Source organism: Psittacula echo (assembly GCF_963264785.1).
Source record: "Psittacula echo genome assembly, chromosome: 2".
Taxonomy (NCBI): domain Eukaryota; kingdom Metazoa; phylum Chordata; class Aves; order Psittaciformes; family Psittacidae; genus Psittacula; species Psittacula echo.
Genome location: NC_137737.1, coordinates 60,727,034 through 60,751,426, shown reverse-complemented (window position 1 = coordinate 60,751,426; position 24,393 = coordinate 60,727,034). Strand labels below are relative to the sequence as shown.

The following is a 24,393-nucleotide window of genomic DNA, read 5'->3' as shown; positions in this document are numbered from 1 at the left end:
GGGATTCAGAGTGGAGGACGCAGTGGACTCACCTTACCCAGCTCTGGTTGCTGGCAGAGGAGATGCCACCTCCACCATGGGCAGAGAGTGAGTCCACGTGGCAGCGTGACATCCCAAGGGAGAAGTTGGAGTCTGCCAATCCTTGTGATGCAAACCCAGGGCAGGGCAGCAAAGGCTGAGGAGGGATCTGCTGTAGTGGCTCAGCATGGTGGGGGACCCTGGCCCCACGCTGCAGGTCAGCCATCAAGCACGCATCCCCTAACAGCAGGATGCAAAGGGGAGCTGGTAGCACCCATCACCCTTCTGAGCCTGGAGACCCTGCGAAACATCAGTGCTCCAACACAGTGAGGACACAAGAGCAGAACCTCTCCACAGACAGTGGGGATGGACCGAGGGGCCGGCGTTTCATCACACCAGGCAACAGCCCATCGCTCAAACTATGGTGCACCATGGGACGTGGTGAAGCCAGGTTGTCAGCCTGCTGATGGGAACAGACAGACGGGAGACAGATCTCCTGGGATAATCTGCACCTTCAGTGCCACTTTAAAACACGATGCAAATGGGGAAAAAATGTGAAGGCAACACATGGAGCAGCTCCTGCCCAATATAAGATTCCCTGGCACCATGACAGACACTGCAGGACAAAACCTCATCAGAATGGGCACGCCACAGCAGAAGCTTCAGGGCTGGTGACAGCAACTGGGAAGCTTCATTACCGAGTCATGTTCAGATCCCTGAGCTCTTGCTGCTCCTCTGTTTCCATTATGGCATGGTGTGGTTTTACCCTTAGCACATGAGACGAGAGCTGATTCCTATTCATCTTTTAAGTGTTGTCTGGTAAGACATCATCTAGGACTGATCATGAAATCACTGCTGATAAAATTAGTGGACTTCATAAAAATGGAGGGGATAAACAGCAGCTTCAGAACAGATACACAGAGACAGCTAACTTGGCAAGCTGGTCCCACTCAAATAACATATATTTAAATACTCAAAATGAGCATCTCCCTGGTAATAAAACCTGTAGCCACAAGCCAAAGAAACGAGGTCTTTGCTCTAGGAAGAGCATCCAAGAAGACTGCAGGGGTCACACAGTGACCAAAGACAGTGCAAAATTGTTCCAAGAGAGGCCAGCACAACCACAGAGGGTTTAAAGGAAGGTGCCATGAAGAGTGATGAAGAGATACAGGCACAGGAGGTAGATCTTTCTTCCAGGCTCAGCACCAGCGAGATCTGTGCCGACACAACACCTCCGGCTCTGGCAGAGCCACTCTGAAGGGTGGAGAGGCTGCACAGAAGGGAAAAGCTGCACCGTGGAGCTGGAGAAGGATTTTCAGCTCGTGACTGAAGAAATCTGTGCCTGCGTAGCTTGTCAGAAACGTTCAAGAAGTGGCAATTATGGCAGACAAGCACATTGAGGGAAGAAAACACTGAGATACGAGGGTTCCTCCTTTCAGAAGACTAACAAGAACTGCTGGCTGCTGTGGAAACGGCACAAACACAAATAAGCAGCAAGACGTATTTTTAGTTGTGATTTAGGAAGGTTTGCAACCAGAACATCCTCAATACCTATAAATCCAAAGGGAGCTTTTCTGGAAGGCAGGATTTTGCCTGAAGGACAATTGGAAACCACACTTCAGTGCTGGAGAGGATGCTGGCTGTGCCACCCAGGCCCTGGCTCCATGCTCCTCCACAGCTTCACCACTGAACTCACCCCTGCTCGCCCTCCACCTTCTCCATCCTGCCTTGGCCAAGATAAATAGATTTGCATACATACATACATAACATTTTAAATATAAGCCAGTAAAATGCTTTCTGTAAAGGAATGAAAAAGAAGAAGGAACTAGACAGCGATGCTGGAAAGGGCTGCAAAATGATGTTTTGGTTTGTCCCTTTATCCCAGGCCACGCTCCGTTATCTGACCAGGTTCCTGGGAACATTCATCCTGTCCTTACCAACTGCCAGGGACACAGATCTGACACTTTTGCTCTATTCTGGTGCTCAGTTATTCTTAGAAAATGATCAGGCTTTGAGTTCCCTTTCTGGTGCTTCAGCAGATGATTCCTTTCCCTTTCTAAATTATCCCCTCCCTCTTTTCATCAGATTTCTCTATATTTCAATATATGCAAAGCATTGCAGTCGTCTCCCTCCTCAGCTGAAACAAAGCTGAGCCTTTGCCCTTTCCCTGTGAACCCAAAGCTTGTGGCCTCTGATCAGTTTGGATGATCTCGTGTGGATGCTCCCATTTCCCCAGATCCCCAGGATCCTGCTCTCCCAGTGAAGTCACCTGCATGCTGTGGAACCTCACCTGATGAGACTCCTGCCTGCACACACCACAGCAGGCCTGCGGCTCAGCCCCTGATACACCACTGCTGCCATTGCTGCCATGCAACCTGCTCCCTCAGCCCCGCTCTTCATTGAATCACAGAATCACAGAATCCCAGAACGGTTTGGGTTGGAAGGGACCTTAAAGCTCATCCAGTTCCAACCCCCTGCCACGGGCAGGGACACCTTCCACTAGACCAGGTTGCTCCAAGCCCCATCCAACCTGGCCTTGAACACTGCCAGGGATGGGGCAGCCACAGCTTCTCTGGGCAACCTGTGCCAGGGCCTCACCACCCTCACAGGGAAGAACTTCTTCCTCAGATCTCATCTCAATCTCCCCTCTGTCAGTTTAAAGCCATTCCCCCTTGCCCTGTCTCTACCTGCCCTTGTCAAAAGCCCCTCTCCAGCTTTCTTGTTGGCCCCTTTGGGCACTGGAAGCTGCTTTAAGGTCTCCCCGGAGCCTTCTCCTCTCCAGGCTGAACAAGCCCAGCTCTCTCAGCCTGTCTTTTCCAGCAGACATGTGCGATGCTCACCCCCTGCATGGGTGTTCACCAACCATCCCGAGCTGACATCTCAAAGCTGCCAGGTGGGATATGGGGTGCACGGATGGGATGAGCATAACCCAGCCCGAGCCTGTGAGGGGGTCCCCACAATGGGGTGCCCCTGCAGAGCAGGAACCTCCCAGTGCTCACGACAGTCCAGGGCTGTGGTGCAGTTGGGGGCAGCTACGGTGCTGGTTCCTGCAGTGCTGCTGGAGGTGGAAAATCAGAGCCCAAAGTTACGGCAAAGGCAGAGGAGATCAGGGAGAGAGGAGCCCACATTAATTGCAGGCAAACAGATGGAGCTGGTACTTACCACAGATAAGGGAGGAAAAAATCATGAGAGAACTTAAATGTACCAAGAGGCCGCATCGCATGACTTCAGAACAGGGGAAGTGGGGGAGGAAGGCGAGAGCTCGTGGAGGAGACGAGCCCGGGGCTTTCTGCAATATAAATGCACTCAAGGATGTCTAGGTGGACGCTTCCTGTGGACAGCAGCCATGGGGAAATGGAAACTGGTTTTTAGGGTGAACTTCATGCTCAAAACCCAAACTTTCCCAGCTCAGAGGCACTCTCCATCTGCTTCAATTCCATCTGACGCTGCTGTTCGCAAGTGCCTCAAACTGGCACCGCTGCCAAGAGCAGTGATGCCTCCTCATCCTCCTCCACCTCCTCCTCCTCCTCCCACTGCTCCCACCCCCAGACCAGCCGCTCCAGCATCTTGGTGGTCACAGACCAAACCAACTGGAAACTGTTGTGGTGGAAGGGTCAGGGTCCGCCTAGCCAGTGCTGGTCCGGGCTCACTGTGTGGCGCTACGGATTCCAGACAGTGCCACAGGCAACAGAAGGGTCCCCAGAGCTCCAAGGAGCTTTGATCTGAGGGTGCAAGAGCAGGGGGCTCGTTGCTCTCTTCCAAACCTGTTAGCAGCAGGGCAGGTGTCCAACCTGGTGTGCTGGGAGCCGGGGGGGATGCAGAAGACAGGCTCCCTGCCCAACAGGCACAGCACAGCCTGTTTCCAGCTCCAGGACCCCAGCAGCAGGCAGGAGAAGATGAGCAAGGGTATGGAGCAGTGCAGTGCCCTTCTAGGCTGGAGCAAAAGGAGACAGGACTGGAGAAGAGCCACTGGCCACAGACCCCCCAAGGTCCACACAGGATGCAGGGCTGGAGAGCAGCACCCTGCACCCAAGCTGCGGTGAAAGACAAGGCTGAGCTGAAATGGATGCCCTGGCCCTGTGGCAGAGGCTGTGGGCTCACCAGAGCTGTAAGGCTTCCCGGTGCCCTTGGGACCCTGAGTTGTTTAATCAACCATACTGCCATTAAAATCTGGTGCTTCATCTCTGTGGGGATGTCACTGACTGGGCGAGCTGAGAGACAGACACTGCTTGTCTTCCTGGAACCTCATCCCCTCACCATGACCACAGCCATGGGTGGGCTCAGTCTTTTGCTAAACCCATCAGAACTTCGCTCTGCTGTGGCTCCTGCTGAAAAGCAGGGAGTTAGTGGCAGCAGCTCGGTGGGGAGAAAGCTGTTTAATAAAGAGATGTCACATTTGAGTCACAGTAACTGTTCTCTTCGGAATAGGGATCAGGGCAAGAGCTTTTCCCCAGAATAGCTGCAGCTCTTTGATCTTACCATGGAGCTTGGAGGTAACCCCATGTATTAATCCCATCCATATCTGCACCATGTACAGCTGTCAGACAGCAAGCGAATTGTAAATCCACAATACACGAGTGTATGACGCTGTTTCACACCAAGACCTCCATAGAACCTTACCAGTGAAACCACGTTTACCACTGCTGTGCTGACACTTTGCTATCGGTTTATTTAAGCACAGGAGATGGTTGGGGCAAGGCCACAGGAGTGTTTGCAGCACTGAGGACAAGCCCCGACCTGGTGAGAAGATGAGGCTGGAGGAGTGTGGGGTGAAAGAGCCCCCAAGCCTGGAAAGAGGGTGCCTGGTGCTGGCAGCGCCTTCCCACCCCGCTCCCCGAACAGGGCTGTGCTGGGAATGGTTCCCAGCACTCGAGCAGCGCAGCTCCCAGTGAGCAGATACAGGCTTGGCTCTTGTTCAAGAGAAGTGGTGAACCACGGTTTGTCACCTTCACACTTGAAACCTTCAGTGTCTGTGTCTCTCATTGTGACCTCCCTCTACGTGGCCAGCCATCTCGAGACATCCCTTGTGTATCCTACGGAGACAGGCTGAGAGAGCTGGGCTTGTTCAGCCTGGAGAGGAGAAAGCTCCGGTGACACCTTAGAGCAGCTTCCAGTGCCTAAAGGGGCCAACAAGAAAGCTGGAGAGAGGCTTTTGACAAGGGCAGGTAGGGACAGGATAAGGGGAATGGTTTTAAACTGACAGAGGGGAGATGGAGATCTGAGGAGGAAGTTCTTCCCTGTGAGGGTGCTGAGGCCCTGGCACAGGTTGCCCAGAGAAGCTGTGGCTGCCCCATCCGTGGCAGTGTTCAAGGCCAGGTTGGACGGGGCTTGGAGCAACCTGGTCTGGTGGAAGGTGTCCCTGCCCATGGCAGGGGGTTGGAACTGGATGAGCTTTAAGGTCCCTTCCGACCCAAACCATTCTGGGATTCGCAAAGGGCTTTAAGGAAAGCAGGCAGCTGTGGCACAAGCAGAATGGCTACAGGAGAGGCAGCCAGTTTCAAAGAAGAAAGGCAAGCATGGACGTCAGCTCCATGGCGGACACCAGTGTTCCTATACAGAGCTGGGCTCCTCAGCATGCTCCCCAGCCCTGGAAGAGGGCAAAGCTGCAGGAAGCGGTCTCAGCACCCTCTGCAGCACCCTGTCCTCCCTGCCAACCCCAGAGACCCCCCTGATCCCATGGGCAGAGGCCATGGCTCCAGAGGGGAGAGGGGCAGTTTTCTGTCCCTGGGCTGACCTCCTAAAAAACACGTGGCACCCAGAACTGGGCATCACTTTATATTGACAATATTTGAGATGAATATTGAAAACCCAAAGAGATCCTGCAAAGCCCCACGCAGAATGATGTGAGGGCTAGAGCGAGCGCTTTACCGCAGAAGATTTAAAGAGCACAATCTGTTCAGCTTATCCAAAAGAAGATTGAGGGGTGACTTGATTACACTGTAGAACTACTTTCACAGGGAAATATTAAATGGCTCTTTAATCGAGCCAGGAAAGATATAAAAAGACTCAATCTCTGGAAGCTGAAGCCAGACAAATCCATATTGAAAATGAGACACAAAATTTTATCAGTGAGGGTGATTAACCACTGGATAAAATGCATTAAATTTGAGCAGTCATAACCACTCAAATGATTTTATTCAGACACAGCTTATTTTCTATGTCCTGGAAGCTATAAATCCTGCTTCTGCTTCCTACACAGTGTATGTATTTTTCAAATCTCCTGCTTCCTTTGCATTCTGCACCCTCACATCCCTGAGATGTTCTCTCCATTCGCGGCAACCCAGCCTCAGCCCCTGAGCCTCCCCGGTTCCCCCAGGTTTTGCCTAGGGCTTTCTGCATCACCCTCAGTGACACAGGGAAGGGACAGCTTGTTCCCACCAGCTTCTCACCCCTGCACCATGCTTGCAGCGAACTGCTGTGGGGAGGAGCAGTGCACCCACCATCCTGCAGCACCTCAGGCTGGGGTCCTGCCTGCTCTCACCTCCTGGCTCACCCATCAGCCCAAGCACCTTGGCACAGTGAGCAGCACAACCTGCACCTGTGGGTGCTGCCCACCACTGCCATCAGACCCCTGGAGTCCTCCAGCCCTGAGAGCCCTCCAGCCCTTCCCCATGAGAGACAGTGTTGTGCTGCAGGGCGGCTTCCCAGGATCTTGCCAGAGACCCCTCATTCGTGATGACCATGGGGTCTCCAATGAGCTGGTTCTCCACAGTCCTTTGTGAACGTGGATCCCCACCTCGCAATGCTGCGGCTCAGCACTCCCAACTCCCACCCTCCAGCTCCTTTTTCCAGCCCAACTCTCCCCACAACACGTCTCCATGTCTCTGAGCGGGGCTGACACCTCGTGCTGTTGGTAGGAGCTCCTCAGGAGCAGTTTCAGCTGCAGAGGCGTTCATCTCTCGCATGTCTCTCCTCCCACAGGCGCTGAGCTTCCCTGGAGGTGCTAACGGGGCTCCTTGGTCCCATCAGGATGATGAAGGGAGATGCTGCAGGGAGAGGAGAGGAGTCAGCTTCCAGTACAGACCTTGACATGTGGACAGTGAGCAGAGATGCTCTGGTGTTAAGACTGAATTCACGGCTTCCTGCTCCGCAGTGTAGCTGCTGAGGCAAGTTACATCAGGAGACTGTCTCTCCTCCTCTGCTGGAAAGCATTCCTCCCCATGGGCTTCCAGGATGACTGGGAAGCGAGGACACCAGGAACAGCCTATTTTTACATCCTGCTGTGCATGCAAGTGCTCTGCTCTGGCAGCCTCACTTTCCAGCTCCCTCACTGCTGTTTGCAGGTCAGAAAAGCCTTCCCTGCAATGACAGGATGAGTTCTGCTCTCCAGTTCTGTGAGACAGCAGCACACAGAGGATAGATGTTCTGTCTGCAGTGCCTCCTGCTAGTGCTGGTATGACACTTGTGCTGCCTGCAGCCTTGAGCTCTCCCATCACACATCCCATCACCCTGCACTGCTGCAGCAGAACGATAAGCTGGGAGCAGTGATGACAAATGCAGAGCGGGAAGGAGGAGGCAGCTGAGAGAATCACCACCTCCAGCTCCGTGCCCCACCCCTGGGACTGGGAACAGAATCCCAGCTTCCCCCAGCCCTACCAACCAGCCTGACATTCCCACCCAGAGTCCAGAAGGGAAAATGATGAATTCCCAGGAGCCACCCAGCTCCCTAGAACCTCCGTGCACCTTGTGCACCTCCCCAGTCTATCATCTGAAATACCTTGTGCCATCAAAGTGATGGACCCCCAGAGCAATGCCCTGAGGAGGGGATACTGTCACCACAGAATCACTCAGAAACACCAGACTGGTTTGAGTTCAAAGGGACCCTTACAGCTCATTAAGTATCAACCTCCTGCCACAGGCAGGGACACCTTCCACTAGACCAGGTTGCTCCAAGCCCTGTCCAACCTGGCCTTGAACCTAGGGAGCTCTCTTCAGCTTTGTTCCTTTATGAGCATCACAGAAAAATTAGGCCTCCAGCATTAAGGCTTCTACCAGACACTAACTGGCTAAGAGAGATTTTAGGGTAAATTATCTAAATATCAAAACCAAGTTGGAGACAAAAGCTGCTCCACACTGATTTTTTCATCTATCTTTCACACCTCCCTTCTTCATGAAGCCTGCAGGTGGGTTTAAACGCATCTGGGGATTCACAGTCCTTCAAAGGATTCCTGGAACTCAGTCAGTTTTAGTCTTTAATTTCTCCCACTCTCCTGTGCGTTCTCTGCGCTGCACTTTCCGTTCACTTCCTAACACAGATCAAATCTTCACCAGAGCGCAGCAACTCCAGCTGCTGGTGCTGCCTGTGGAATTTGCTGGATTGCCCACCTTGCTTTAGCATTACGGAATCCTTTACATTGCAAAAGACCCTTAAAGCTCATCAACTACAACCCAGCATTGCCAACACCACCACTCACCCATGTCCCCAGGTACCAATCTAAATCTCCCCTGGCACAACTGGAGTCCATTTCCTCTTGTCCTGTCACAAGAGATCACACCCCCCACCCCCCCACCCCCCCCCCCACCCCTCCTATCATGTAGAGTTGCAAGATCTCCCCTGAGCCTCCTTTTCTCCAGGCTGAACAAGCCCAGCTCTCTCAGCCTGTTCTCCATAAGAGAGGTGCTCCAGCCCTCAGAGCATTTCCACAGCAGCCTCTGGTCCCACTAACAGGTTTCCAAGAACATCCCACAAATGAGGAGTGGCTAGTGAGCAGTCCCGCAGGAAGGGACCTGGTCGGCAGGGTGGAGGAAGAGTGGCTGGTCAGCAGCGGGCTGTGTGTGAGTCAGCCCCATGCCCTGGCTCCCAGAGAGCCTGGATTGCATCAAACAGCAGAACCAGCTGGTCAGAGAGGGAATTGTCCACTGTATTCAACCTTGGGGTGGCCTCACCTGCAGCACTGTGTGCAAGTGCTGGGCCCCGCTGTTTGTGAGGATGTGAAGTTCCTTTAATGCACCCAGGCAGGACTACAAAGCTGGTAGCAGGGCTGGGAGGCACATCCTCTGAGGAGCAGCTAAGGACTTTGAGCTTGTCCAGTCTGGAGTGAAGAAGGCTGAGAGGCGACCTCACGGCTCTGTACCTGAGGAGGGGAGGTGGTGAGGGAGGTGCTGATCCCTTCTCTGTGGGATCCAGGGTGAGGATGCATGAGAATGGCTTGAACCTGCATCGGGGAGGCTCAGACTAGACACTAGGAAGCATTTACTTAACAAGAGGATGCTCAAACCCTGGAACAGGCTCCCTAGAGACGTGGTTGATGCCCCAAGCCTGCCACTGTTCAAGAGGCATTTGGTCAATGCCCTTAACAACATGCTTTAACTTTTGGCCATCCCTGAAGTGGTCAGGCAGTTGGACTAGGTGATGGTTGTAGGTCCATTCCTGCTAACATAGTCCAGTCTATTCTGTGCACCACCCTCAAGAGCCATCCTTCCATCCTAAGCCTCTCCAAGAGCCACCACATTAACATCAACAACCCGAGGGCCTCCTTTCCTCCCCGTGAAACCAGGCCCAGCTGTTGCAGTCCCTTCCCCCATCCAACCCGGAGCATCGCATCTCCTCACACAGAGACCACCAGGAACCAACACCTCACAAACCGATAATGGCGGACGAGGGCAGGCTCTTAGTCGAGGTCCCGGCGCGGGGCACGCCGGGAGCTGTAATCCCGCCCCATCCTCCTGCGCGCAAGGAGCCAAGAAGCGGGACTACAACTCCCGGCGTGCCAGCAGGGGAAACTTCTACGCATGCGCAGAATAGAACTACAGCTCCCTGCGTGCTTCGCGGGTGCGCTCTGTGCCTGCGTCCATTGGGACTACAGCTCCCGGCGTGCCTTACGGGGAGGCGGAAGCGGCGCGATGGCGGCAGGTGAGGGGCCTGGGCGAGTCGTGGCTCCGGTCGCCTGCGGCCCGGCGGGCTGACTGCCCCGCTCTGTGCCCCCAGGTCGGTAACCGCTACCGCCGCCGCCATGACGCTGATCGAGGGCGTTGGCGACGAGGTGACCGTGCTCTTCGCGTTGTTGCTGGTCGCCGTGGTGCTGGGGCTGGCCTGGGCCTCCACCCGCGCCCCCGAGCCCGCTGCCCCGCCCCGCGCCGCCGCGCCGGTGCCCGAGGAGGGACCGAGCGCTGCCCCAACCCCCGTGGAGCACAAGGCCCCGCCAGCGGCGGCAGCGGCTGCAGCGGCTCCCGATGGGCCGGGCGGGCTGGCGGCGGGGCTGCGGCCCCGGGCCAGCCCGGCACCTGCGCAGGGCTCCCTCAGTGAGGGGGACGGCGACCCCGCCGAGCCCACCATGGTGCTGCGGCTGAAGTTCCTCAACGACACGGAGCGCCTGGCCCGGGTGCGCCCCGGCGATACAGTTGGGGCCCTGAAGAGGTGAGGGGAGGGCAGGTCGGTTCTCCCGCGGCACCGCTCGGGGCTGCCCCGGCTGGGGCAGCGTTGGGGGCGTCCCCGAGCCCTGCCGGCCGTTCCTGCCTTCCCTGGAGCAGCTGGGAGCTGCCACTCGCACTCTTGTATGGGTGGTGTGTGCTCGGTGTGCCTGTGCCCATCCGTGGTGGGGTTGTCCCAGTGCCTTCACTTCTGTCATTGCCTGTGGCAGCGGGTGGTGAAGTGGGGGCATGGGGTTTAGCGGGTGGTCAGGGTGGGTGCATTCACTAGCTGCACCTGGGGGGCTGGATGGGGGGGGATTGCATCCTGATGGGAGTGTGACATCTCCCTCCTTGCCACCTCCGCTGCAGGGCCTATTTTCCCGGGCAGGAGCAGCAAGTGCGGCTGATCTACCAGGGGCAGTTGCTGCGTGATGACAGCCAGAGCCTGGCCTCCCTGCACCTCACCCACAACAGCGTCCTGCACTGCCACATCTCCCAGCACAGCCCGGCTCCCACTTCTGCCGGCCCCCATGCCTCCGCCGACCCTGTGCACGCTGCCCTCAATGTGGGCAGCCTCATGCTGCCGCTCTTCGTGCTGATGCTGGCCGTGCTCTGGTACTTCCAGCTCCAGTACCGCCACGTCTTCACCGCCACTGCCACCACCTTCCTAGCCGGCCTCACCCTCCTCTTCAGCTTCATGGCCTTCACCATGTACCGCAGATAGCACAGCTCTGCGCCCGAAAGAGCTGCCGTGCCCCAGAGCACTCATGATGCCAGGAGGGGGCTGCCTGCACTCCCAAACTGGGGGGCTGGACCTGAACTGTGTGGACCCAGCACTCCCTCCCAGGGGGCCGAGCCAGGCAGGAGGCATCCGTGACAGCACAGCAGCCAGGGACAAGGGTGTTGCAGGGGCTGGAGCCGGGCTGCCTTTGGGGAGGGGGATCCCAGCCTGTCCCACATCCCACACCTGCGCCTCGTGGGTCGGATCTCTCATGAGCAATGCTCCCGCCTGAGCTGGCCGAGCCCTGCCTGGGGGTATCCGCTCCCCTGGGGCTGCCCCGGGGATCCTGGTGTCACGATTAAAGAGGAAGGACTGTGAACGATCGCGGGCTTCCGGCTCTGATGCGCCTCCGGTGGGGAGGGGGGAGACCGGGGCGGGGGAGGGGCGGGGCTACGAGGACGGGGCGTGGTCAGCGCCTCGGGCCACGCGTTCCGCAGGGCAGCCGCGCTCCCGAGCTGGCGGGTATGCTCCGCCCCCTGCGCGAGGGGCCCGCTCATTGGAGGACGGGAACCGGCAGCTCAGGGGTGGTGTGGGCCCGCTCCCGGAAGTGTGGGCCGCGCGGGGGGCGGGGCCGAGCCCGCGGCCCGGCGGGGGCTGTCGGGAAGATGGCGGACTCGGTGTCCGGGCGGCGCTGAGCGGCCGGGGCGGCGGCGGCGGGACACAGCGCGGCCGCGAGCGCCATGTAGGGCCCGGCACTGCGGGGCACGGCTGGGCCCGGCGGGTGGGCATGGGGGAGCCCCGGGTTCTCCGTCCCGTTGCGGCCCGGCCTGGCGCTCCCAGTACCGCGGAGGAGCGCTCGGTGCGGCCCGGCGGTACCGGACAGGGATCTGCGTGCGCTAAGGCTCCTGGGACAAAGGGGATCTGCGGGCCTCGGGAGAAGGGATGGGGGAGGGACGACATCGGTGTGGGGGCACCTGTGCTGGCCAGGGACTCAGTGTAACGGGGCCTGTGCGGGGCGGGGGGCCCGGTGCCGGGGAGCTCCTGGTGCGGGGAGCTCAGAAGTGGGCGGTGTATGGAGCAGGTACCGCTGCACTGAGGTGGATCTGGGCGGGTGGGGGGTCCCGGTGTGGCCTCCTTGTTACCCCTCACCGGCTGTTGCCGAGCTGACCCCCCTGCTGCCCTCCTCTCATTCCCAGGATCTCCCCGTTCTCTGAAGCCTCCCGAGCCGCCCTGCCCTCGCCATGCTGCGCCTGCTGCCATGGCTCCGTGCTCTGACCCGGGAGAGTGTGTGGCCCGGAGTCCTGCAGGGCCTAGCTGCTGGTGACCGGAGCGGGGCCGGGATGTATCCCGCCTGCTACTGTGCCGGTAAAGCGAAGCAGCGGGCTGTGCTGCTCCCCTTGGACCCCTATGGCCATGGGCTGCTGCACACCTTCCCCCCAGACGCCTACAGGACTCGAGGCCATGGCAAGAGGAAGAGCTGGAACTTCATTCACGAGAAGATGAGTTATGACACCTTCTTCACAATGAAGCGTCTGATCGAGCGCTCCCGCAGCGTGGGGGAAGTGCTGCGGTGGGTCACGCAGAATCCCAGCAAAGTGTCTGCCAGCCACTACCCCATCGCCCTGCACAAGCTGGGCCAGCTCTTGCAGCAGCAGCAGCAGGGCCACGTTGCAGTGAATGGGGAGAGCCGTGGACCCGCCCAGGTGCTGGAGCAGCCAGAGTTCCAGACTCTCTGTCAGGCCATCATCAGTGGCTGCTCCAAGTTCGATAACTTCAGTATTGTCAACTGCCTGTACGCCGCTGCTGCGCTGGGTGAGTGTTTGGGTAGCCGGCGTTGGCCTGTGTGGGATCACCCACAGCAAATGGGGAGGTGGGGGCAGTGAGGCAGTGGGACACAGGCCACCATGTGATCTGTGAGGTGAAAGGAAAGCTGGCTTATCCAGCTGCCGTGGAGGGAGGAAAGACATACTGGGACAGGCACTGGTGTCTGGGTTTGTGTGTGGATTGACATGTGATGGTGGCTCTGTGGCAGATGGAGCTGTGCCCTTTGAAGGAGGAGGAGGCTCTGCTTGGGGTTAAAAGGATGGACTGACTGCTCAGGGAGGAGCTCAGCTGGCTGCAGCAGTCAGCCCGAAGGGCAGCCAAAGTGGTGGCCAGCGCTGCCTGGCAGGATGTGGGATAAACCACTCTTGAGTTTTGTTCCAGCCCTGAAAATCAGGGAAACATCTGAGCATCAAAGCGTGCGATGCGAGATTTTGGCTAAACCTTTTGCAAGCTGTGTGCCCTGTGTCGGTGGGCATTTGATATTCAGAAGAGAAGGTTCAAGCTGTTTTGGGTTCCTGCTCAGCTGCAGCCCCTGGGCATTATGGAGCCTCTGCTGGGCTGGGCACCCCCAAGGGCCCTGCGGGTCCTCCTGCCTGCTCTGGTGATACCAGGGTGCCTGGCAGGTACCCCGTGGTGCATGCCTTCCCCACCCCAGTGGTTCTTGCCAGCCCCATGCACACGTCTCCTGCCATTCTGTTTGCTTTTATGTTTCCCCCCACTGCCGCTGCATGCTGGGCCGAGGTCTTGGCTGAGCTGCCCCGTGCCGGCCATGGGTTGATGCAGTAACTCTAGAGCCTGCTGGAGGGGGGAGGGAAGAAGTTCCTGCTCTTCCCTGCTCTGTCTCTCAGTGCTCAGTGTTTGTTGACGCTGAGCTCTGGGCTTCCAGGCGCCTCTCCCCTCAGCTGGGCTCCCCCCGGCCTGCTCTGGATTTGACCCACACTTTGTTCTCTGTCAGTCGCCCTCCCCTGCTCACCACGCTCACCCGCTCATTAATAAAAACACTCACCCGCCTCTTCTAGAAGGAACAAAGCAACTGCTCAGACCAATTCTTCACTTTCCACCTTCTGGCTGATTTTTGATTAATGATAAAACGCAGCGACTTACCCCATGCTGCCTCCGTTGCTTTAAAGCCCTTTTGAAAACTGAAATCCCGTCAGCTGGCTCAGGAGAGCAGTGGGCTACCAGGGCCTCATACGGAGCCTAATGCTCCATGTGTCTCCTGGACATATCTCTCCTGACACACGGAGGACGGCCTTTGCCTTTTTCCTGTGTGCCTGGCCTCTCGTTTTTCCCTGGTTGAATAATACACCCAGGGCTGGGGTTTTTCCCAGGAGTCGGGTTTGAAAGACTAAAGCTACAGTAGGAAAAGGGAGAAGGCTGGAGATGTGAAAGGATTAGTTCCCATCACACAGAGGCAGGTTTTATTTCAGTGATGTGTTGATTTACTGTTTGTTTTCCAACCATAACTTTTCGTAAAAGTACTTTTAGAGGTGTCTTATTTGTCTTTAAGAAGTTGGAGAGTTAAGAAATAAACCTCACTTTTGCAGATGAACTAAAGGACATCCATTTTGGCAGAGCAGGGGGTAATAACCAAGCAGCTCCACATGACTTTTTCTGTGGTTCAGATGCCATTGTATTCCGGTCAGGCTCTGCCAGACTGGTCTTTTTCCCTTTCTCACCTTTGATTTGATCACTGACATGACAAACCTGTCCTCCGGCTGTAGCCTAGTGCCTGACCTACGAGTACAGTTGCGTATAGTGAAGATGGGAGATGGAGTCTGGACGTCCCTCATCCCTTCCCTGTTACAGGCCTCCCCGGGGAGTCGCCGCTGGTGCGAGTGCTGGAGGATGAATCCCGGAGCCGCCTGGGCCGCTTCAACCAGAAGGATGTCTCCATGGTGTTCAGCAGCGTGATGAGGCTGCACCCATCCAGCCCCCACCCCCTGGTTGAGTCTTGCCTCAGCAGCTTGGAGCGGCACCTGGAGAAAGAGCGGCACCCCCAGACCCTCTTCCTGCTCCTTTCCTACTACCGGCTGCGGGCACAGGCACTGCAGGGACACCCAGCCTCCGACCAGCAGCTGATCAACAACCGCAAGATCCTGCGCCTTGTCAGGCACACGCTGGGGCAAGTGAGTGCCATGCGGGAGCACGAGCTGGCCCTCTTGGATGAGATGCTGGCCCTGTGTGCCCAGGAGGCGAACAACAAAGCCCTGGAGGCCATCTTCAGCTCTCAGCTCTTCTACGAGAACCGCCAAGAGCGCTTCATCCGGAGCATGGCAGGTGAGGGCAGGGTCTGCCCAGGCAGGGTCCTTGCCCACTGTGCAAGCCTCTGCCCCGGTGGAGGGTGATCCGTGCACTTGGCAGCCTTGGAGCCTCCTGTCCTGGCCCCAGAGGACATCGCGGTTTATGACAGCACCAGGGGTTTATGCTGAGTGCCAGGAGCTCAACGCCTTGGTGGGGCTGCAGCGACAGATGCTCTGTGCTCTGGCTGTCCTGTCACTGACTTCCCAGCCTAGTCCTTCCAGGGTTGGGAGCCTGCCTTACCTCGAGACTGGGAGCAGGCTGTTTTCAGTGGGGTTTCTAGAGAAGAGACCCTATTCTGTGTATATTCCAGCTGTGCTTCCTGGTGTGCATGTGATGGGATTCTGCCTGAGCCTCTCACAAGCCACATAACTTAAAGGTTTTTGGAAGTCGTCTGAGTTTCAGGAGAGAGGGCTTTGCTCTGGGTCTTGTTATATCCTACCTGCCTGCACTGCCTTTTCTGCCCAGGCTGTAGTGGCTCCTGGAGAGCTGCAGTTGGTCCAGAGCCAAGCCTCTCTGATGATACCCTGCTGTGGTTTGCCCTGTGCAGAGTGGCTCCCCAGGAAGGCAGAGAACCTCACCCCCTACACCATGGCCCTCATCGCCAAGTACGTGGCCCGGCACCGGCTGCGTGAGCCACGGCTGCTTGATACCATCGCTAACTTCCTCCTGAAGCGTGGGGAGCAGCTCGACAGCAAGGTGAGTGTTCACCCCAGGCTGGAGGGATGCCTGGGGCTGGCTCCAGAGCTGCCCTGATGCTGGGGAACCACGTCACTTCTCTGCCTTTTGGCTGGTTCTTCTTGCTGGCAGCAACCAGGATGTGCTCTGGTTCTTACGGGCTGTGAGAGCCTGTTCATGCCCAGCTCTGGACAGGTTTGACCTGTCCTTTCTCCCGCTGCCTGGCCCAGCCCCACTCATTCTCCTCCTGCCCGCAGGTGATCCAGAAGCTGGTGTTTCCCTTCAGTCGCATGAATTACCGCCCATCCAACCACTGCGAGCTCTTCCCCAAGCTGGAGGCCATCCTGGAGCAGAAGGCTGGCAGCTCACCCCTGGCGACCGTCAACATCCTCATGTCCATGTTTCAGCTCAGCCATTTCCCACAGACCGTCCTGCACCAAGTCTTCTCCCCAGCCTTCATCACCAATGTTATGAGTATGTTGGGCCATTTCCAGGCATCACAGCTCAGGGCTGGGGTGGCAGTGGTTTTGAGAAGCACTGGAAAGAACAGGAGCATAAAACCCGTTCTGTCCCCGCAGGCAGCCCCTACGCGCTGATTGTGCGCCGCTACCTCTCGCTGCTGGACGCTGCGGTGGAGCTGGAGTTCCATGACTACAGTGGCCCGCGCCTTGACCCGCGCTACCGCGTCCTCATGTTTGAGCACGCCCTCACGGCCGACGAGGCCAACAGAAAGTACAGGTCAGTGCTGGGGAGGGAGGGGAGGGCTGCCCCGGGGGTACAAACCTGACTCTGCCAGTTCCACCATTAAACCACGGCCCTAAAGCACCATGTCTACAGGTCTTCTAAATACCTCCAGGGGTGGTGACTCTACCACGACTCTGGGCAGCGTGTTCCAGTGATTGACAACCCTTTGGGGAAGAAGAATATGCTGGTGGTGTAACAGTATCGAGAGGAGCTTTTCTGCTGAATGAGCCCAAAGGCTTTCTTTATTTCCCACCCCCAGGAGCCTCCATGTCTCTGCACAGATGTGCTCAGAGGGACAGTGTGGGTTGGCAGCGCCTGAGGGGGCAGGATGGGGACTCTCCCCATTGCGTCCTTTGACTCTTCCTTTTCCCCTCAGTTACAAGGGGCTGGTGGCCGAGGCCCTGCGCCAGCTGGTGGGAGAAGAGTGCTATCGGCAGGATGAGGTGCTGCCCCCAGGATACTGCACAGGTAGCTCGGCTGCATTAGAGCAGGGCCATGGCTCCCTGGGGAGCTGGCAGTGGGATGTGCGGGGCTGTGGGCACAGTAGAAGCCCTGTGGCTGCCTGAGTGTTTCAGAGAGGCCTGAGGGTGGGAGCTTATTCAGGGCAGAACTAGATTTGGCTGCTTTTTCACCACCTTCCCCATGACACTGCTTTCTCCCAGTACTTTAGGACGAAGCTCCCCAAGCTGCCCCACTGCAGAAGGGCTCAGCTGGGCCAGTGTGATAGTGGGGGGGTTCCCTCTGCTTTCCTGTCTGCTAAGCTGGCTGGTACAGTCTCCCACTCTGGGACACATGAGGTTTCCGAGCACATGTCCCATCAGTAGAGGGGTCTCAAGTCTGGTGCTGATCCCTGTTCTCTCTCTGCAGACTTCCTGCTGTGGATCAACCGCTCGGGCACTGTGCTGCCTCTCTCCCGTGTTCCTGCAGCTTCCAAGGCTCCCTCTGTCCACGCTACGACATCCCCTGCTGCCATCTCCTTGCGCTCAAGCGTCTTGGCCCTCACCTCAGACTTGCAGGACTTTGCCCCGTTTGCTCCAGAGACGCCAAGCAGCTCCCCGGGATCCCGGGAGAACAACCTGGCCGGGAGGTTCCTCCCCACACTTTGCCCTGCCCCAGGGGGGCCCTGCTACCAGCCCCCCTCGGACTATTACTGCAGCCTGAGCAAAGAGTCTTCCCTGGAGAGCCAGGGCAGCTCCACATTAAGCAGCCCTTCCGAGTGCCTCTCTGCACAGCCAGCTGGCACCCCTGACTGCTCCCCCAGGGGCACCTCCGCAGCCACGCTCTTCCAATTCCCTATCAGCAAGATCCTGGAGGAGGAAGAGGAGACTGCTGCCAGCTGCACTGGCCACGATCACAATTGCTTCCAGGGGGAGCAGGCACAGGAGGAGACGGAGGAAAGGAGTCCCCCCACCAGCGAGGACACCTGCCCTCCACCCTCTCCATGCCGGCCCAGCCCCAAGCGAGGGCCAGGCGATGGCCCGCAGGGAGCTGAGGAGATTCAGAGGTACCGAGCTGCCCTTCATCCTCTGCTGTTGTGGGGACTGGGTGGCACTGCTGCCCATCCTGCCTGCAGGGTCTGTGACATGGGTAGCACTGTCATCCTCCCGCTCTCTGTCCTCTGCAGGGTGGTGCTGTCAGTCAATGACAAGTGGCATTACTGCCAGAACTCCGATATCCTGGTGGGCTCACGAGCCATGAGGGACAGGCACTTGCGACTGCTGGGCTACTGTTTAGTTCAGGTAAGAGGGGGGCTGCCCCTTCCCTCCCCCAGGCAGAAACCACCCATGGCCCTGTGGCAAGATGGGCTGGAGAACTGGCACCTCCACTGCAAGCACTCCCAGCGGCAGCCCTCCTTCCTCCTTCCGTGCTTGCTGCTAGCAAGAGGAAGCAGTGACTCATCTTCACAGCTACTTTTTGCCCTCCCCTCCCCACACCAAGACTTTTTCCATGCGGCTGGTGGAAAGCAGGGATAGGGGAACAGCCTCTCGTGTCCACCGGTGCTGCAGGAATCCTGGTGTGGAGCTGAGAGACAGCCAGCTCGCTAGTCAGTGAGGGGGAACAGGGGAACACTGGCTCAGCCTGGGCTCAGCAGGCACATCAGCTGCAGGGCCTCTGGGTGGAAATTAAGTGAGGACTTAGCTCAGGCTGATACCCTGCACTGTGATCCAAGCTGTGGATTCTGCAGCGTGCCTCTGGCCACTGTGGTGGAGGTGAGGCGAGGCCAACCTCCATTTGGTGCCAGTTTTGGAGCCCTGGCCTCTTTGGGTGCAGCCTCTGGCTGGTCTGTGGCAAGAGTTGCGAATGGAGAAGGCCTCGAGGCGTCACTGACACCTTTGTAATTGTCTCCAGACCTCTTTGGTAACTTCAGACGTTGTTTTGAGGTGTGCAGCTTCTGCAAGACTCTGTGAGGTGATTTGTAACTGGAGGATGGATCTTTCTGAGGAAAACAGAAAGGCAGGCCTCTCGTTCCTGTTTACTTCTCCACTTCAGAGGTCACCTGAATTACAGTCATAGGTCTATTAAGCAGTCCCATAACTATTTGTTAAAGCTCCTTGCCTCCCTGCTGCTGACGGCACCGTGTGCCAACATGAAGCTCCTCCTCATTTCATAATTTGCCGTGTACGTAGTTCAGAAGCCCTTTGTTTATGCATAGCTTCTGCAGTCCCATGACTCACAGTGTGGTATTTCCTTGGAGATCCCTTGGAGATCACTGCAGGGCAGTGCAGCAGGCCCAGCTCTCCTGTGCAGCCCACCCTGGGTCTCCCTTGTGCTGGGTTTCAGGATGAGCAGCTGTGGGGCTGAGCAGCTTTGCTGTGTGGAGGAGCACTCCCAGCTGGTGCCACAGGATCTCACTGTGTGTCTGGGCTCCGGGATGCCCTTGGCTGGGGATGGTGCTTGGCACAGCTGCCTCCACTCCCAGCTTTGGGCCACCGCGTCCCAGAGCTGCCCTTGCTTGCCTGCCCTGTGCTGCACCCACAGCAGCCAGGGACCATGCTCACCTTGCCCGGTGTCCATGTCCTGTCTCAAACCATCTATGGTGACCATTACTGCATGTGCCAGGGCTGCTCCAGGAGAATGAGGCTGTGACCAGCAGCCCAGCAGCGTCCCTGAGGAGCAAGGCGGAAGGGCAGGAGTGCAGGCAAGAAAGAGCTATCTTGCAGTATGCCATTAGGTGTCAGGACCTGCATGACTGAGGCTCTAGAGCTCCTTCCTCCCCTCTGCTCAGTGTGATCATGGGGCAGCTGCTGCTGTGGTCAGCTCCCTTTGGGGGTGTGAGGATGGCCATGCTGGTCCCATCCCCTCTAGTCCCTTTCCAGCAGCAGGCAGTGACAGATCCTTGGAAAATGAGTCAGACATGGATCACAGATAGCCTGAGAACTCCTGCACCTGCCCGGAGACCTGTGTTTGATCTCCCCAGTGAGCCTCTTCTCTGTGAGCTTTTTATTCCTCTTTAAGCCTGCTCTCTTCCACACCTGTGGTGTCCGGTGCCAGGCAGCTCCAGGCACTGTCACCTGCAACAAGCCCTTGTTTGTTTTAAGCCTGTCAGCTCAGCTGATGTGTGCTGCTGGGTCTGGTACCACGAGGGAGAGAAGAGCAGCTCTGCGGTTACCACCTTCTACGTTTGTGTTTCCAAAGTCGCTTCCCCTTGGCCACTCCTTTAAGATAAAGAACCCCAGGCAGTTCAACTTCTTCCTGAGCTGAAGCTGCTTCACAGCTTGCCAGTTGTTCTTGCTCATCTTGTTTGAGGTTCGTTTCCTCTTCTTCTGATACCTTTACTGCATCTCAGAGTAGCTTAGGTTTGCAAGGGCTTCTGGAGATCACCCAGTCCAGCCCTGGCTCACACAGGCAGGGTGCTTGGTACCATAACCAGTGGAGATTTGAATGACTCAGAGGTTGCTTTCTGGGTAACCTGTTCCAGGGTCAAGGCCAGTGCTGCTTTACCCTCACAGTAAAAGAGGGTTTCTTACATTTGGGCAGGGGGGTGTGTGTGTAGCTTTTCCTTAAGTGGTGTTTCTGGTGGCCTAGGTTTGTGCTCTTGCCTCTCTTCCTGTCACTGAGCACCACTAAGAGTCTGGCTCTGTATTGTTTCTGACTGCCTGTCAGGTATTTGCACATATATAAGATGCCCCAATCCTTTTCTGCTCCAGTGCTGTCAGTCTTTCTTTGCATATCACACGCTGTAGTCCCCTGATCATCCTCATGCCCTTGCACTGGATGTGCTCTGGTACTTCCATGTCTTGTTCTGGAGAGCTCATCACTAGACACTTCAGTTGTGTCTCACCAGTGCTCAGTAGCAGACAAGGATCTGCTACCTCCCATAGAATCATAGAATAGTTAGGGTTGGAAAGGACCTTAAGAACATCAAGTTCCAACCCCCCTAACATGAGCAGGGACACCCCACACTAAACCATGCCACCCAAGGCTCTGCCCAACCTGGACTTGAACACCGCCAGGGATGGAGCATTCACAACTTCCCTGGGAAATCCATTCCAGTGCCTCACCACCCTTACAGTAAAGAACTTCCTCTCTATCTCCAATCTAAACTTGCCCTGTTTAAATTTAAACCCATTATCCCTTGTCCTGTCACTACAGTCCCTCCTGAAGAGTCCACCTCCAGCATCCTTGTAGGCCTCCTTTAGATACTGGAAGGCTGCTATGAGGTCTCCACGCAGCCTTCTCTTCTCCAGGCTGAACAGGCCCAACTTTCTCAGCCTGTCTCCATACGGGAGGTGCTCCAGTCCCCTGATCATCCTCGTGGCCCTCCTCTGGACTTGTTCCAACAGTTCCATGTCCTTTTTATGTTGAGGACACCAGAACTGCACACAATACTGCAAGTGAGGTCTTACGAGAGCAGAGTAGAGGGGCAGGATCACCTCCTTCGACCTGCTGGTCATGCTCCTTTTGATGCAGCCCAGGATACGGTTGGCGCTCTGGGCTGCGAGCACAAACTGCTGGCTCATGGGGAGCTTCTCATGGGCCAACACTGCCAAGTCTTTCACAGGGCTGCTCTCAATCCAGTCTCCACCAGCCTGTAGCTGTGCCTGGGATTGCTCTGACCCAGGTGCAGGACCTTGCACTTGGCATGGTTAAACTTCATAAGGTTGGCATCAGCCCACCTCACAAGCGTGTCGAGGTCCCTCTGGATGGCATCCCTTCCCTCCGGCGTATCAACGGAACCACACAGCTTGGTGTCATCGGCAAACTTGCTGAGGGTGCACTCAATCCCACTGTCCATGTCACCAACAAAGATGTTGAACAAGACTTGACCCAACACCGATCCCTGAGGGACACCACTTGTTACCTGTTTCCACTTGACATTCAGCCATTGACTGCAACTCTCTGCATGTGGCCACCCAGCCAGTTCCTTATCAACCTGGTGGTCTAGTGCTTTTCCTAATGCTGCCTGGGATGCCACTTGCCCCCTTTCTCCAAGGAAGCACTGCAGGTGAGTTTCTTCAGCCTGTTCATAAAACCCTTCTGAAGGCAGCCGAACCATCTGGTGCAAAGCCTTTCCTCCCCATTTTGTACATCCACAGCCTTACCAAGGCTGCACTTGGTGCCGGTGTCCAGGTCACAGATGAGGACACTAAACTGTATTGACCCTGTGGTGACTCCTGGGTGTGCAGCTTGTGACTGGTCCAGCTGGACCCAGTGCCTGTGCTCACACCTCAGCCCTCCTTACAGTTAGGGCCTTCTCTTGTTGGCTGTTGCACTGCCATGTGTCTGCTCGCCCAGGGCTGGAGTGCCTGTCATGTCTGGCACGCTGCTAAGCTGTCTGGGTATGTCTGTGTGACGGTGCCAGGGCCGTGCTCCTTGGATGCCGTCGATCCATGGCAGTGGCAGGTGTGGATTTGTCAGTGTCTCTGAGCAGGGCTTCCTCCCAGGAGAGCCCACTCCTTCCATGGCACAGCAAGCAGGGGCTACCCGTGGTTACTGCAGAGGATGCTGGAGAGCGCCTCCTCATCAGGGACTAGCGATAGGACAGGGAAAATGGGTTTAAATGTGAACAGGGGAAGTTATAAAACAGGTTAGGTATAAGAAAGAAGTTCTCTACTGTGAGGGTGAGGAGGCACTGGAAAAGGCTCCCCATGAAAGCTGTGGCTGCCCCATCCCTGGCAGTGTTCAAGGCCAGGTTGGATGGGGCTCGGAGCAACCTGGTCTAGTGAAAGGTGTCCCTGCCCATGGCAGGGGGTTGGAACTGGATGAGCTTTAAGGTCCCTTCCAACACAAACCAGTCTGGGATTCTGTGACATCACCAGGTCTTGTACCTGGCCCCTTCCTTGCCTCCATCCGCAGCTAGACTTGTGCCTTCCTTCCACCCTTCTGGCAGACTGGGAGTGCCATTGCAGGGTCACCTACCTGAGACCCTCCGCTCTCTCACAGATGCTTTGGGGCTCACCCTTTCCAAGGCAGATGTTCTTTTCCCTCGTGGCCTTTTATTGACAGCAGCTCTTTTCCCTTGGAATTTTCTAGGTAAGGACATGCTCCTTCCTTCCCAGTACCCTGTCCGGAATAATGGCCAGATTTGATGTTGCCAGAAGCCGTGTCCTGCTCTGGCATTTGTTGCCTCCAGCCTGTTGTTTGAAGGAGCTTTCTGTGCTGTTGATTCTTCTGTGGTGCCTGCAGGGCAAGCCCACTGGGGAGGCAGACCCCACAAAGCTGGGCCATGAGGAAGGGAGCATGAAGCAGTGCAAGGAGGTGGCTTCATACAAGAACTGCTAGAAGCACTGTCAGGAGCCTTTGGTTCAGACTCCCTGCAGCTAGAGGACTTGGTTCCTTCCCCCCATGCAGAGTTAGCCACCTTCTTCACCCCTGGCTTGCGTGGGACTGGGGGAACAACGCCTGTCTGCAGCCTGTCCACTATCCTGGGGCATCTGCAGTTTATCTGTGTCCCGTCGCACTTGCTCATCTGTGATGCTTGCAAACAGGTCCTGGACCTCGTGTAGCACCCATGTCAGGATCTGGCCTTTCCACAGAGTCCCTGGGTCATCTGTGCCAAGTGTTCCCACCCTGTCCCTTCAGGATGCCTACTATTAGCCCTGTTTCTCAATGAGCTGGTGAGAAAAAGCTCCCTCTGTTGCAGGCATAGGGATCAGGATGGGGCTGCCTGTGGATGCAGGTGCCAGAGTGAGCAACTAGGTTCAGGGGTGACATGCTGGGAAGGCATGTCCCTCCCTGGGCGGCCCCCTCACTTCCTCTGCCCTGGGGCAGTGGGATGCAGTGCTGGGGTGTGTCAGCTCCTCCTTGTGCCTTCCCTCCCCTTGGAAGGAGCATCGGTGCCCTCCTTCCCCCGGAAGGGGCCCAAGCCCTAGTTGTTCCCCCTTGCCACCACACCCGGGTGTCCCAGCTGATGGTGGGGGTGCTGCTCTGACTGTTTCTCCCCGTCCTCTTTCAGCTGCCCTACACAGAGCTGGAGAAGGTGAGTGGCATCGAGGAGGCCAAGCACTACCTGCGGCAGAAGCTGAGGGAGCTGCGCTTCTGAGGGATGGATGCGCTGGCCCTGGGTGGGGAGGGGGCAGAGCGGGGAGGGGGCAGCGGCTGCTGCAGCCCATTTCCTCTGGTTAGGGGGGGATAGAACTGCCCCCCATGCCGGGGGGGATGTGGGGCCAGGCATGGGCACCTGCTCCGTGATGTGGGGCTGGGGTAGTGTGAGATTATTTATTGCTGTTAGCAGGGGGAGGGGTATGATTTGGGTGCGTAGGGGAGTCTTTGAGTGCTGGGGATGAGGGGTCCCACGCTGCCCCCCCCAGCCCTGT

The 24,393-nt window shown here is 57.0% G+C and overlaps 2 protein-coding genes and 1 long non-coding RNA gene across 5 annotated transcripts; 2 read left to right on the top strand and 1 right to left on the bottom strand.

Moving 5' to 3' along the window:
- Nucleotides 1-6,057: 6,057 nt before the first annotated feature.
- LOC308217856 lies at nucleotides 6,058-9,672 on the bottom strand. Its single transcript, XR_013956286.1, has 2 exons — nucleotides 9,604-9,672; nucleotides 6,058-7,004 (listed from the first exon to the last, which is right to left on the bottom strand). It is a non-coding gene; the product is annotated as an uncharacterized lncRNA (long non-coding RNA).
- A 133-nt stretch (nucleotides 9,673-9,805) lies between these two features.
- TMUB1 (transmembrane and ubiquitin like domain containing 1) lies at nucleotides 9,806-11,460 on the top strand. The gene is made up of 3 exons (XM_080639511.1): nucleotides 9,806-9,871; nucleotides 9,947-10,375; nucleotides 10,738-11,460. The coding sequence occupies exons 2-3, from the start codon at nucleotides 9,972-9,974 to the stop codon at nucleotides 11,090-11,092; spliced, it is 759 nt and encodes a 252-aa protein (XP_080495637.1). The 5' UTR covers nucleotides 9,806-9,871; nucleotides 9,947-9,971; the 3' UTR covers nucleotides 11,093-11,460.
- A 254-nt stretch (nucleotides 11,461-11,714) lies between these two features.
- Nucleotides 11,715-24,154, top strand: FASTK (Fas activated serine/threonine kinase). Of its 3 annotated transcripts, none has more exons than XM_080610917.1 (10): nucleotides 11,715-11,831; nucleotides 12,286-12,901; nucleotides 14,723-15,193; nucleotides 15,765-15,913; nucleotides 16,150-16,366; nucleotides 16,471-16,630; nucleotides 17,013-17,104; nucleotides 17,504-18,140; nucleotides 18,261-18,375; nucleotides 24,033-24,154. In XM_080610917.1, exons 2-10 carry the CDS (start codon nucleotides 12,331-12,333, stop codon nucleotides 24,117-24,119), a joined length of 2,499 nt encoding a protein of 832 aa, XP_080467043.1. In that variant the 5' UTR covers nucleotides 11,715-11,831; nucleotides 12,286-12,330; the 3' UTR covers nucleotides 24,120-24,154. The 3 variants fall into 3 exon arrangements, with proteins under 3 accessions (XP_080467043.1, XP_080467045.1, XP_080467044.1); XM_080610919.1 differs by having other exon boundaries at nucleotides 11,757-11,870; XM_080610918.1 differs by lacking the exon at nucleotides 11,715-11,831 and adding an exon at nucleotides 12,057-12,170.
- The last annotated feature ends 239 nt before the right edge of the window (nucleotides 24,155-24,393 follow it).